Source organism: Cricetulus griseus, chromosome 4 (genome assembly GCF_003668045.3).
Source record: "Cricetulus griseus strain 17A/GY chromosome 4, alternate assembly CriGri-PICRH-1.0, whole genome shotgun sequence".
Lineage (NCBI taxonomy): Eukaryota > Metazoa > Chordata > Mammalia > Rodentia > Cricetidae > Cricetulus > Cricetulus griseus.
The window spans coordinates 225,735,442-225,750,115 of NC_048597.1; the positions used below are offsets into that span (position 1 = coordinate 225,735,442).

Below are 14,674 nucleotides of genomic sequence, written 5' to 3' on the forward strand. Positions count from 1 at the left end.
GAAGGAGTTCAAGAGAAAGCCTACTCAGTTCCAATTGGGCAGTCCTTCCAGGCCCTGTTGTGCATGTTTTGTTCAGGAGCTGAGGAGCTCCTGTCCACCCCAGGACTGACACTCTTTGCAGAGTTGCTGAGAGCTCTGTTGGCACCCTTATTGTCATCAGCCAGTGTACACACACCTGTGAGAGACCATGGGCAGACAACGATGAGAGCCTGTAGTCAGTGCTTCTGTCCTGACCGGGCTTGTTTTGTTTTCCTTCCACAGGTTTATATATTCAGAGCTGACCGAAGATCAGGGACCCTAGTAAAGATTTTCCAGGCATCAGGAAAAAAGGTGAGTCCTTGATGTAGTTCAAGAGGGGGTCAGTTTCCTTCGAGGGTGTGTACAACCTGAGGGCTCATGCACCCGAGGAGACATGTAGCCGATGAGTTTGTACAGGGCTAAGCTGCAGGTTTGTTTCAGAAGGTATCACAGTCCAGGTGCTGGCACCCAAATGATGTACGCTGTCTCTCTGCCTTTCTTTCCCTTTACTTTTGCCTTCCTCTAGCTTCTCATGCACACACAAATCCAGTCCAGAAAGATCAGGTACTGATCATTGTCCCTGTCTCATCTGCCTGACGCTTCCTCCTCTTCCCATGTCCTTGACCCCTGACTGTCATTGCCAGGAGAACCACTATCACATAAAGAAAATTCAAATGAAACTCACCTTAGCTCATGTCCAGGGATGTTCAACCCACATCTAACAGGCTGTGTGTACCACAGGGTAGCCATGCATGCAGACTAGCACAAAATTATAAAGTTCCTTAAAATGCCACAAGTGTGTGTGTGTGTGTGTGTGTGTGTGTGTGTGTGTGTGTGTGTGTGTGTGTGTGTGTAATTATTTATTTCAGGTAATGACTTTGTACCTCAGTGTTCTTAGAAGGTTGAGAAACAAGGAACCACAAAGCCATTTCTGAAGGCTGTCTCGGAAAAGGGTTGTATCACACCCTACCACACCTCCCTCCCTGTTTCCTGAAAGTTTCCAGTAGAATGGTTCAGTGACTCAGTCACACCCTTTCCCTGGGCTTCCCTCTCCTGCCTGTGTTTTTGTGGCTTAGATCAAGCAGGAAGGTGTGGCTGAGCTTGGTGGCTCAGTGGGCTAGGAGGATTGGGGGATCATGGAGGCTGTTGGAGGCCTTAGTGGGCTCTAGAACAAAGCTTAGGATACATGGAATGTGGGAAAGAGCTGCCAGGAGGCTTTGCCCACAGTTTCCCCAAGACAAGGGGCAAACAACAATTGTTCCTTCCTGGCTCCACTTCCCCTGGTGCCCACTTCATTCCTGCTGTGGGTTGTTCTTGCTACACACCAGCCTAGAAACATTCCATGTTGTTCCAACAGTGAATGGTGTTCAGAATTCCAAAACAATCCCACTTATATATAGTTGTTATTTTTTTCCCTATGGTTGCAATTTTAACAACCTTTATATGTACACTCAGTATATAACGATCATAACCTTTACATGAAAAAAAAATGCACCCACAAACTTGGCTCTGCCTCTAGCTCTTGGAAGTGTATTGGCATGTGTTATTTTAACATTTCCCAAACCCCCAAAACATTAGTATCAGAAAGTAGCAGTGAAAAATTTGCAAAACGAGTTTTCTAAGCAACTCTAAGGTTAGAAAAGAAATAGCTATGCACTATTTGTGATATATAAAATATAGAGAGCCCCAAACAAGTAGGGGTGGCTGCCATATGGTAAATGGGTGGTTGTGTCCTTTGAGGATAATGTGTCTACATGTGAAAGTGTGAACATTCTTTCACAATGCTTGTAGAGCTGGACCCCGCCCCTGCTGTTTCCTGAGTGTCTGTCTATCATCAGTCTGTGCCTATCAGTCTTCCTGTAGCTTCTCTTCTCTGCCAAAAGCCCCTAGGTCTGGAGAGGGGCTTCCATGACCAACTGTGTGGAAGGTAGTCAGGTCTGGGATGATTTGGGAGTCAATGCTGTTATAGGGGATCACACAGCTCTGAGAACACTCGTCTGAGCTGACTGAGGGATCAGTGCATTGAGCTCTAGGACAGACACGTGTCTGCTTGAGTGGCCTCATTGTGATAGGGTGAGTTGGGTTCTTGCATGCAGAGACTGCAGGGCCAAGGTGCCTTACCCCAGCTCCACAGCCATCTTCCTAATTCTCCCAGCCTCCCTCCCTTCCTTCCATATGTGGGGTGTGTGTGTGTGTGTGTGTGTGTGTGTGTGTGGTCATGTGGGTATGCACATGTATGTGCATTGCTGATATATTGCATACGTATGTGTGCACGTGGAGGCCAGGGGCTGATGTCTGGTGTCTACCTCAGTCACTCTCTCTACCTTATTTCTGAGAGAGGCCCTCGGGTGGCTGGTTGGGCTGTGAGCTCCAGGGATACACCCGTCTCTGCTTCCTCAGCACCAGGATTGTAGATGCTCAGACTCGGGTCCTCATGCTTGCAAAGCCTGTACCTTCCTGTCTGAGTCATCTCCAGGGACCCCAGCATTTCTTTAGGGTTCCTCTCTGCAGAGCCATTGCCCTGCTCTGTAGTTACTCCTAAACCATCTACACCCTGCTGTGGCCTTCCCTGTCTCCTCTCAGTGTCTCCAGCTACCATTATGCTCACAATCATCCATCCGACCTTGACACAGGCCTTTGCTTACTGCTAGAAGATATTCTCAGCTCTCTGACTTCTCCATTATCTTATAGAGAGAGGACATGACCCCCTGGGCTTCCAAAGGATGTCTCTTGCTTTTGCCCTTTTGTGCAGGCTCCATAGACAACAGAAGGTTCCAACTAGAAAGTCACATATTTACTTCTGCTTTTCTTTGGCTCCACTCCGGTTCAAATTGTCTGGTACCCTGGCTCCCTTTCAGGAAGAAAGAAAACCAGCAACAACACCACAGCCAAAAACAAAAAAATAGAACAGTAGCCTTCTCCTTATTGAGTTGACACCTTACAACTGTAAGCACAAGGTCATTGCTGTTTGTGGTTCGGATGTGAATACAGACACACTGTGAGCTGCCAAGGATTGTAGCTCTGGGTCCAAAGCATGTCCTTGCCATGTCGAAATGTCATCGACTCACCTCAGTGGGTGAAATGTCTGCATTTAAAAAAACTGAAGGATTTTTGGTTAAACACCCATGAAGACACCAAGCTAATAGCCTGCTGGGGTTAAGCCCATCGGCCCCTGGGGCTCAGCTCAAGAGAAGAGCTGTTGGCTCTGCTCTTGTGGTCTTGCAAGGTTTCTAAGCAGTGTTCCCAAGTCCTCCAGGGCTAGTATTTACTGAAGGAAGTAGTTTGTAGCTCTCACTACCTCTTTCATACTCCCTGAGGTCAGCTGCCAACAGTTCTCACAAACAAGTGAGAATTCCCGGCCCTTCCATTTGAAAGCAGTTTCAAACCTGCAGCCCTCTAGGGCAGGCACAGCTTGCATGCTTAGGGCAAGCACATTATTCTTATTTACTTATTTATCACAGAACTGGATATCAGCCTAGGACCTCTTATTTTCTAGGCAAAGCTCTCTTACTATTAAGCTATATATCCTTAGCTCTTTTGTAACTTTTACTTAAGGATCTATTTCTATAATCTTAAACTATGTGTACGTGTGTGGGTATGTGCACATGAGTGCAATACCCATGTGAGCCATTGATGTCACATGCCCCTGGAGCTGGATCTGGAGGCAGCTAGTTGCTGCTGAGTGTGGGTGCAGGTAGCAGAACTCAGGACCTCTGCAAGAACAGGGTATGTTCTTAACCACTGAGCCATCTCTCAGACCCTACTTTTACTTTAGAGGGAGGGTCTTGCAAAGCTTGCCAGGCTGGCCTTGAACTTGGGGAACTCTTACCTCACCTTCTAAGTAGCTGGGATTACAGCCCTGGGCCAACAATCCCACAGCAACTGGCCTTAAAAAATAATGAACCTGTTGTCAGCATTTGAAATAGGTACTGAAAGTCACAATTTAGGCAGTCTCTTGGAAATGGAAAGGTTGATGTGCTGGGGGCAGCTCTCCTGGTGATGCTAGCCAGGCTGGGTGGGGCTGCTGCTTCAGCTGTGCCCGTGGGCTCCAGGTTGCTACACCACTCACTTGCACGACTTAGCAACTGACAACCCAGACACCACCTGAAAGCACGCTTGAGCTGCTGCTAGCTTTTATTTTACAACCCAGACATCACCTGAAAGCACGCTTGAGCTGCTCCATCCAGGCAAAAGACTGGATCTTTGGTCTTTGGATTTGAGATGGTGGATATAAAATAACAAACAGGTACTGGGGCGAGCAGCAGGCTTGGCTACAGAGTCTTGTATGAGTATGAGGACCTGAATGTTATCCTTGGATCCTTGGAGTGCACCCCCAAAAAACAGAGAGTGGTGGCATGCTCTTGTGACCTCAGCACTGGGGAGGTGAGATGTGCATATGGACCTCATACCTGTGTACATGTACATGTATGTGTGCCTGCACTCACATGAACAGGCATGTGCGTGAACACACACTACACACCACACACATGACACACACACACACACACACACACACACACACACGGCACACACGACACACGAGAGAGAGAGAGAGAGAGAGAGAGAGAGAGAGAGAGAGAGAGAGAGAGAATAATAAAGTAACAGGTACTGATTACACACTGATTCAAGAAGATCCACTATAAACCTGCCCTGGTTCCCTATCCATCAAACATCATAGAACATGAATTACATGTTCTTTTGTCGGCTCATGCCTTTTGTGTTTATGGGACTAAAAATCCATCTCTTACCCTGTGTAAGGCTGGAGGGGCTATGTACCCGTGCAGTACTTTCCTCCATGCCTGTGTTGTGAGACGTCATAGTCCTACTTACTATGCCTTGTCAAATGTCTGGTATATGGAGCACATACATAAACACAGTGTCTCACTGTTGGGGACTGTCCCTTTACTTGCCCCTGACAGGGCTCTAGGAAAGGGGTCTATAAGATGACTAGCTTTGGTCTCTTATTGATGGAAAGTCCACAGGAGTTGGGTATGTCACTCTTTGCTCAGCTGACAAAGCTTCTGAGGGGCTGGGGACATGGGCTGATGAAGCAAGGGCCGTGGTGTTTAAGGACAGCCTCTGAACACGTTGTTATGATTGGACTTGGTTGCAGATGGGCTCTTACTTCGGCTCCTCCTTGTGTGCAGTTGATCTGAACATGGACGGCCTCTCTGACCTGCTCGTGGGGGCCCCCATGTTTTCTGAGGTCAGAGATGAAGGGCAGGTTACTGTCTACCTCAGCAAAGGAAATGTGAGTACAAAATGGGACAATGAGGAGATGGGTATTGGGGAGGGACATCTGTCCAGTCACCGTGGCTAGCACCCGCTGGATCCCACTGGAAGTAAATTGAGCATTGGATGGTGCTACCCAGAGGAGATGAAGACCCGAGTCCCGAATGCAAAGGCTTAATGAGCCATTAATGGGCAGCTGTTTACAGTGCAGGACCCAGGGAGCAGCGTAATGGCTATGGGGTGCTGTGTGTGGATTTTCCTGCTTTCTCAAAGTGATGTTGGTGTGAGATACACGTTGTAGTAAGGGTCTCCATTTCTCAGATGAAATAAACCAAGGCTCAGAAAAGTTAACTCAGTTGTCTCAAATCTCACAGCTAAAAAGTAGAGAGGCTGGGATTTGACCTCAGCAAGCTGTCTTGGTCTCACCTCTCAGAGTTTATATGCATCTTTCTAGGGAGACAGGGACAGGATGTCTTCGAGAAATCTTGAGGAAGGAGTAGGAATTGAGTGGAAGGTGAATTGGACGGGGCCAGAGCTGCCAACAGAAAGACTCATGTAGGTTGAGTGGTGAGGTAGCAGGACCCTTACCTGTTCAGCGTGGAGCAGGTGCTGGGTAGCAGCTGATAAACTGGCCAAAGGCGGTAAGCACCGTGTCCCTTATTCTTCAAAAGTCATAAAGGGGAGAGACAGGTGCAAAGGTGCCTCCTCCCTCTGCAGCTGGAGGAGGGGGTGGGTGGGACCTTCGGAAGAAAGGCGGAGCAGTAAGCAGTAGAGGCAGTAGACCCATGACTCTGCACTTGCCACACTCCATCCCGCACACCTCACTGCTCTAGGCTACTCTATGTACAGGGAATTCCTGTTCCTATTGAACCTCAGCCCACTTGGCTAGAGATTTAATGGCACAATGGAGAAGTGGAGATAATAGAGTAGGTAGCCGGCCAAATCTTATATGTGAAGGATGAGCGAGTAGCTTGAAATTGATCATCTCTTCCTCTACAAAGTAGGGAGTGCCATGTGGTCCAAACAAGGTGACCATACAGAACATGGGTGGAGATATATTTAGAAGGGCTTGGGGTTTCCCCCATCACATGAGCAGGAAGAATTACAGAACTGGCCATCTGTGACCAAGAGTGCTTGGATTTAACCAACCCCGGATTGAACACATGGGAACAAAAAACTGTTGTGTCCTGCTGGCCCTGTGTACACTTTTTCCCTGAATGACATAGTGTAAAATATGTTTGCATATCATTTGCATTGTATTAGACATTGTAAGTAACTTAGACTTGGTTTAAGGACAGGGGAGTAAACCCATGGCTTCTATGTAAATACTACATTGTTTTACATAAGCAATTTGGACATTTGAAATTTTAGTATGCTGAGGTCCAGGTGCCAATACTCCTAGACACCAAGGGACAACTTTTTGTGTTTTGGGGTGGGGCCTCACGATGAAATAAATCAAATAATCAGATCTTTATTTTTCAAGCTACAAGTTCTGTTTTATAGCAATAGAAATTTATTCACAACAAAGGACAGGTCCCGGTGTGGTGGACTGTGGGTGTGTGTAGGTCCCAAAATGCCTCTACACTAGGAAGACTTAAAGATTCGTAAGCCTGCAATTGTCAGGTGTTTAATGTCCCAGTATCTGTATGGCAGTCATTCGTGGGGACGATGGGCCCTCTTGGTTGGCTTCTGCTGCCATATGCACCATTGCCTCCCCCCCTCCTCAGCATTTTCCCAGGAATCTCAAAACTGAGCCACGTGTGATGCACCCTGACCCCAGGGGCCACTGGGTACAGAACCAGGGCTCTTTGACAGGATTGCTAATGCATACTCTGTGCAAACCTCAGGGACTTGCACCGAAAGGCACAAGGAGGAAGTGAAAGTGTGTACTCCTTTGGTTACTAGAATCTAAGGTTCCACCCCTCACCTCTCTGCCAAAACCAAAGAGAAATTTGAGGAAGGAAATAGATTTATTCAAGGCCAGCCCTGAGGAAAAGACAGGAGACTTCTTAATCTTGAATTGACACCCTGGGGTGGGAGGTTCAAGAGCGCAAAGACACAAAGGTTACTGTGAGGCGCTGGGCAGGACATCACTGTGCTGGGGAGGGCCTCCGTCCCTGACCCCATCTCCTCTCTTCCTGAACTGGACCTAGGACCTTGGCCCTGGACTATCACACACATTTTCTTTTTAGATGAACACAGTCAGTTCATCTGAGCTGAGGTGGGGAGGCCTCCAGAGACCCCCTCCTTACAAGTTAGAAAATCACAGGAAAGGGCCAAGTGGTCTGAAGTCAGGTGAGGAACTGTGTAAGGAGCCAAGGGGACTATTTCTTGCTCTAGTGTACCTTAAAACAGTGTTGGACTAAGTGTGGTGGCGCACGTCTTTAATCCTAGCATTCAAAAGGCAGAGGCAGGAGGATCTCTGGGAATTTGAGGCCAGCCTGGTCTACATAGAGAATAAATAGCCAGAGCTACACAGTGAGACCTTACCTCAAAAGAAACAAAAACACTCTAGGTAAAGAGTTAGGCTATAAGGAGAGCAGAGAGGAAGAACACTCTGGGGGCAGGGGGAGGGGAGGCTTGCCTGTCTAAATTGGCCAGGTGACTGACGTTCTGTCATTGGGACACCTGCCATTGTCTTTCTCCTAAATCACATCTCTGGCTGTTTGCAGAGTCTCTCATTGTATTCCTGAAAGGCTTTACTTTGCTGTGAGGAAAGAGATCTGGGTTCCTGTGCTTCTGCCCAGCTGTTTCCTGTCCATGGCTGTGCCCTGAGAGGGTGGTGTTCTGAGCTCCGAGTTTTCATTGTGCTGTTTTGGCCCTCTCCTTCTTTCCCTCTACCTCCGTCCTGTTTCCCAGGGAGCCCTTGAGGAACAGCTGTCCCTGACTGGAGATGGTGCCTACAATGCACACTTTGGGGAGAGCATCGCTAGCCTGGGTGACCTTGATGATGACGGGTTCCCAGGTGAGTAGGGTCTCTCTGGGGCACGGGGTCCCTCCAGGTGCAGCAGCTTGCCATGCTCTAACTTTGTCCCTTGTTCCCAACTGGATCTTGGATTCCCCATTCTACCCTAGAAGGCACGCCAACTCCCACGGAGAGAAAGGGCAACTGGTAGACATGGAGTGGGCTGTCCCTTCTGCACAATCCGTTCTCTGGTCCACTGGGGGCTTCTTCCCATCACAAAGTGCTTGTCTCTGCACCCGGGATGCTCTATCGTGTAGTTGGGGAAGTGAATAAGGAGAGGGTTAGATATTTTCTTCCCTGATAATGTCAGCCTGTGTGTGTGCGCGCGCACGCGCGCGTGCGTGCATGTGTCTCTGGTCCTTTTAATACCTCTTTCCCTTACTGTATGGAGAACATGCAGACATTAGGAGCCGTTTTTGCAGGGTTGGGATGTGGCTCTTGCTTCGGCCAGATATCCTTCAGTGCGTCACACCATTGGCCACAGATGGCTTCCTTCAGCGAGAGGACTGTCATCAGGAGGTCATGAGAATACATACCCCTGACCCTTGATCTCACATTAGCAGACACATGACTTATTAGAAGACAAGGGAGGAAAGGAAGGGAGACTCAGGCTTTGTTCCAGGAGCTGTCGTTTGTGGGAATAATGTTGGTGTGTGTGTGAAATGAATGTTACCTTATCCGCTTCCTTTACCTAAAATAAAGTTGACTTCACTTGCTCACTAATGCACTCTGGCAGGCAGGTTAGGATGGGTCGTCTTCACTTGTGTTGCTTTTATGGATTACTTCAGTGGCCTTGCCTGTGAGAAGCACAAGAGACACTTTCCTGGGAGTAAATTCTCCTCAGCTTTTGTACCTTTCCAACTGTTCAGTGTTAGGAGACTGTTGTCCAAATAATGAACAGTGGAGAAGTTGTGAAGCCACATTGATATTACCTCAAGTGGCTTTTCTAATGAGATGTCTCCCCCTCAGATGTGGCTGTCGGGGCACCCAAGGAGGACGACTTTGCTGGCGCAGTCTACATCTATCATGGTGATGCCAATGGGATTGTCCCCCAGTACTCAATGGTAAGTGGTGGGAGGAGCCGTGCTGACTCTGTGTGTGTGTGTGTATGTGTGTGTGTGTGTGTGTGTGTGTGTGTGTGTGTGTGTGTGTGTGTGTGTGTGTGTGTGAGTGTGTGTGTGTGTGAGTGTGTGTGTGTGAGTGTGTGTGTGTGAGTGTGTGTGTGTGTGAGTGTGTGTGTGTGTGTGTGTGTGTGTGTGTGTGTGTGTATGCATGTTTTGATGGAGGCTCCATTGTGTACCATGTTAAGGGAATGTAAATGAAAACACTTGGGTTTCCTTTCATACTTTTCACTAGTGAAAGCGACGATCAATCAGTACCATTTGTTAAATCCAGAAGAAATTGTTATAGACTCCCACATTTAAGGCCTCTGGAATATCCCCAGGAATATGTTTTAAAGTGTAATCCAGAGACACGGGGCTCCACAGAGGAGTGCCTGAGAGTTGTCATGGGCCATTGTCAGACTTGGCATCAAGATATAATCAAAGCTCTGGCTTCACATCCCAGACTTGGGAATGTGGAAGTGGCGAGTTCTCTATTTTTGCCTGGTAAGCAGAGTACTCGCTCAGTCTTGCTGATGGTGTCAAGCCCAGCCCATGGGAAAAAAGGAAGTCAGGCTCTCAGCAGAAGCACGGTCAGGATGTTAGTGATGTGTGTAGCACCGTTTGCATCTTTCTCCCAGTGGGTCAGGGACAGAAAAGCACACACCAGGAATGCTGCAGTCAGTGGTGGAGTGCTTGCCTGGCATGCACTGCATGAGGTCCTGGGTTCCATGAATCAGGCATGGTGACACATGTCTACAATCCCAGAACTCAGGAGTTTAAGGTCATCCTTGGCTACATAGGTAGTCTGAGGACAGCCTGGGCTACAGTCCCTGCTGCTAGTAAATCAGAACCAAACCAAAACAAACCAAAAAGACCTTTTTTTTGTCAGTAAATGTTTGTAACTGAACACTTGTGTGTTGAGCACTTCCTGTTCACACCTGTACATATGAGTTTGTATTCGTACAGCTGAGCTATCTCTCCAGTCCAAGGTTTGTAGTTTAAGAGGAATGTGCAAATGGGACTACAATCTCCTTCACTCTTTTATTTATTTATTATTTGTGTGTGTGTGTGTGTGTGTGTGTACATGTGTAATTGTATGTGTGTGTGCACACATGCATGTGAGTGTGTGGTGTATGTGCACAAGTGTGGTACAGAGGCCAGAGGAGGATGTCAGGTGTCGTGCTCTGTCAGTCTCTGCTTCAGTCCCTTGAGACAGGGACTCTCACTGAAACTGGAGCTGGGCTGGTACCCAGGGCTCCCAGCCATCATCTTCCCATCTCCATCCCCATACATGCTTGTGTGGCATTTACTCTCTGAGCCCGGCCCTGGAGACACACTTCTACATTTATAACTATTTATAACTGTCCCTGCAGGAAATTTGCATTACAAGTCAGGGGCTTCTCTCTCTCTCTCTCTCTCTCTCTCTCTCTCTCTCTCTCTCTCTCTCTCTCATTCTCTCTCTTCCCCCGTGCCCCCCCTCTTAGTCATTGCTTGACCCTGACTGAGGGAAAGATACTCAGGGAGAGGCTTGGAGAGGAGGAGGAGCTGTTTCCGGAGAGGAGAGCTGTTACTTCTTTACCCGGAATCTCATGACAGTTGTGTGAGATGATCCACTTATTAGCCACTGACTTTCTGATGAGCTCCACGTAGGGTATTGAATTTACCCTGAGCACTCACCTTTCTCAACCTTGGTAACAACAAACTCTAGGTGACTCAGCCAACTTCATTGGAAGCTTGAAACGCAGAGCAGGGCCTGCAAGGGCTGGGCCAGGGATGCTGTGTCATCTAAGGAGCCCATCCTCGGGCAGGGGCTGAGGGTCATTGTCCACACATCCTCCTGGAAGCTTGTGCCTGGAACTCGGAAGCTAATCACACAGGGAGGCCACCTGTGGGAGCCCCCGCCTCCCTGGCTCCCCTTTGGCTCTCTAGTGTTTTGTTTGGTTGCTGGGCGGAATCCTTGCAGAAAGCTGCCATGCACATTTGTGGTTAGTGTGGAGCATCTAGTAGGAAGCTGCGATTGGCAGCTGGAAGTGGCGAGCGCTTTTGTCAGCACGCAACCTGGCTTACTTAACTTTCACAAAGAGAAGTGGTTTGGGGCTCTTTAAATAAGAGGATGGAGAGAGAAAAAGAAAGGGAGAAACTGCTATGATTATACTTTTCCAAGATTGCTAATATGTATTTGATAAGGCCAGTGATTTAAAAGGGAAAGTAATCCACTAATGACAGGTTCTCCTGGACCTGGATCCTGGACAGAGCCGGCATTGTGTTCAAGAACTGGAAGAAGAAATCAGAAACGAATCTAGGCAGTGAGATCGCTTTTCTTTGGCCCCAACTCATATTATTTCTGCTGGGGAAATAGTGAGATCAGAGCCTGGACTCCTCCCACGTTACTCTCTAACTCATACCGACGCCTCCTTTTACCATGGAAAGTGTTGATTTTTAAGATTCTTAGATGCCTTTCTCAGTTGAGAGCCCCCTGGGCATGTCGTGGCGGCCTCTGTGATCTTTGCTTGCCCTAACAGATGCTGTGTATAAACCTGGTCAAGCGGAGGTTTCCCACAGTTCCTGGTTTCCATTTAGGGTTATTAGCACAGGGCAGACTTATCTTCCCCGCTTCATAGCATAATGGCCTGCAGATGTCAGTGGATAACTTAAGTCTGCATCGCCACCCCCCAGATGGACCACCCCTCACTCTCCCCTAGTCCCAGCCACAGCATACTCAAGAAACGAAAGCCCGCAGCAAGCTGCTTCTAAGGTTCTCGGCTTCCAGAGCCACTTCAAACTGTGCCTTTTTCTCAGATACACACACAAGTTTGTTTAGACGGAGCCACGTGGGGTATGTGGCTGAGCTTGTTAACAAGCCATCTTTCTGCAGGATTGCCTCCAGGGCTCAGTTGCCCTTCGATGCTTACATATTTCCTGTCGGATGCCGCAACAAGCAGCCTCATAGGTGTCAGTTGCTGAGGGCAGGGACATCCTATCTCCATCAGCAGAGCCTGTGGACACTCCCCTGCCGCCACCAGGGTGTCCATCCCCACAGTATGACTTAGTAGGGACAAATATGGAGAAAGCAGGGCAGAGTGAGCTTGGTTCTGTTGTGGGTTTCGCCATGTGATGTGGAAATGAGGTGTGTCTCTGGTTATCCGTGAAGAGACAAGGTTATGGTTATCAGGTATCAACTTGATGCAAGCCCAGAGTCACCTGGGAAGAGGGAAACTCCATTGAAGAATTGAGAATGCTTTAGATTGACCTGTGGGCACGTCTGTGCCACGTTTTCTATGCTGCTGGTTAATGTAGGAGGGCCTAGCCCACTGTGAGTGGGGCCGTCCCTAGCAGCGGGGCCTGGTCTGTATAAGAAAGATGGCTGAGCAAGCCAGAGAGCAAGCTGATAAGCAGCGAGCCTCCATGGTTTCTGCTTCAAGCTCCTGCCTTGAGTTCCCTTGACAATGGACTGTAACCTGTAAATGGCTACACACCCTTTCCTCCCCAGGTAGCTTTTGGTCAGTATTTTTATCACAGCAACAAAAAGCTAACTAGGACACTGTGAATGGAAGAAAGTAGGAACTGATCAGATCTCAGAAAATGAGACTTTCTGCCTCAAGAAGTTTGGTGTCTTTGAAAGGAACTGTGCCACACAAGTGTGAATGGATGAATTTGGTGGGAACTGTGCAGCACAAGTGTGAATGGATGGCTTTGGTGGGAACTGTGCTGCACAAGTGTGAATGGATGACTTTGGTGGGAACTGTGCCACACAAATGTGAATGGATGACTTTGGTGGGACAACGGCTGGCTGTGTGACAAGTGTTTACTTGTTAAAAGTATGTTATTATTTTTATTTTTAATTATGTGCATTTGTGTGTGTTTGTGTGTGGGGGTGTGAATGCAGTGACTGAGGAGGCCAGAAGAGGGCGCTGGATCACCTGGAACTGGAATTACAGCCAGTTGCCTCTAAATGTGGGTGCTGGAAACTAAACTGAGAGCCTCTGCAAGAGCAGGGTGCGCTAACCATGGGGCAATATCTCCAGCCCTGTGTTCTTTTTAAAAATATGAGTATGTGCCTGTGGACATGTGTGTATAAAGCTAGAGGACAACTTCAGGTGCCATTCTTGGTGACACTATCCACAACCTTTGACTCAGGGTCTCTCATACGCTTGGAGGTCATCACGGAAGGCAGACTAACTCTAGCCAACGTGCCTCAGGGACCCTCCTGTCTCTGGCTCCCCAGCACTGGGATTCCAAGAACATCCTACCCTGTCTGGCTCTTTGTGTCGATGCTAGAGACAGATCTCAGGTTCTGTGCTTGTAAGGTACAGGGACCCCAGACCCAACAAATGTTCTAAAACTGGGCTGTCTGTTGTGATGAAGTTAGTGTTGTATGAAAATGTGATATGGGAGTAGAGTTGGGTGTGACATGTGGGTTGAGGAATGCCTTTCGGGAGGAATGGCTGATTCCTCCCTGTGGTTTATAGCAGGCTCAGTTTCACGCAGTTCTAGATTTCCTGGGTCGGACTGTGGAGCAATTTCTATGCAGCTTAGGAGTCTCTAGACCTCCTGGCGGGCTGGCTGGGAGGGAGGTTCGCATATGGCTACCCTTCCAGCTTGACGTGTTAGTGATACGTTACCTGGCCATCTTAGGGGAGGCAAGTGAAATAGTGGTAAAGGACTAGTGAGCTCACTAGGCGGGAAGGATGCTGCCAGCGTTTCAACCAGTTTGCCTAGGTCAAAGCCAAAGGAGAAGTCAGGGGTGAGAGAGTGGCTAAGTGCTTGCCCACCGGCTTAGCGACCTGAGGTGACCCCCCCAGCACATGTTAAAAACAAAAACCAAAACCTAGGTGTGATGGCATGCAGTTATGATCCCAGCACTAGGGAAGCAGAGAGAACAGGCTCTCTGGCTTTGTTGGCCAGCCAGCCCAAACTACTGGGTAAGTTTCATACCACTGAGAGATCCTGCCTTTAAAAAAAAATAGTAGACAGCACCTGAGGATTGACACAAGGTTGACCTCTAACCTCTACACATGTGTGTACACACATGCACATGTACACATACAAAAGGGAAAAAAATTCAGCCTTTGTCTTGAATTTCAACCTGTCAGAACCATTCAGTGAGCCAGTGAGATGGCTCCGTGGGTAAAGGCATTTGCTACCAAGACTGGCAACTTAAGGGTTAATTCCCGGGACCTACAAGGTGGAAGGAGAAAACCAATTCTTTCAAGTTCCCCTCTTATCTCTCTGTGTGCACTGTGGCCTAAGAAACCCCTGCACACAAATGAATAAAAGCTAAAAAAAAAAAACCCAAATGTTTAAAATCACCTTTTAGTCAACATTTTATTGTCACCAAACTCAAGCAAATTTTTAA

General features: G+C 48.1%; 1 protein-coding gene across 1 annotated transcript in view; it reads left to right on the top strand.

The window, feature by feature from the left end:
- Itga9 (integrin subunit alpha 9) overlaps positions 1 to 14,674 on the top strand; it is a 295,174-nt gene that overhangs the window by 55,648 nt on the left and 224,852 nt on the right. The window contains exons 8-11 of the mRNA XM_027415345.2: positions 262 to 330; positions 5,132 to 5,269; positions 8,110 to 8,215; positions 9,185 to 9,279. Coding sequence (XP_027271146.1) covers positions 262 to 330; positions 5,132 to 5,269; positions 8,110 to 8,215; positions 9,185 to 9,279 — 408 coding nt within the window. The remainder of the gene's footprint in view (positions 1 to 261; positions 331 to 5,131; positions 5,270 to 8,109; positions 8,216 to 9,184; positions 9,280 to 14,674) is intronic.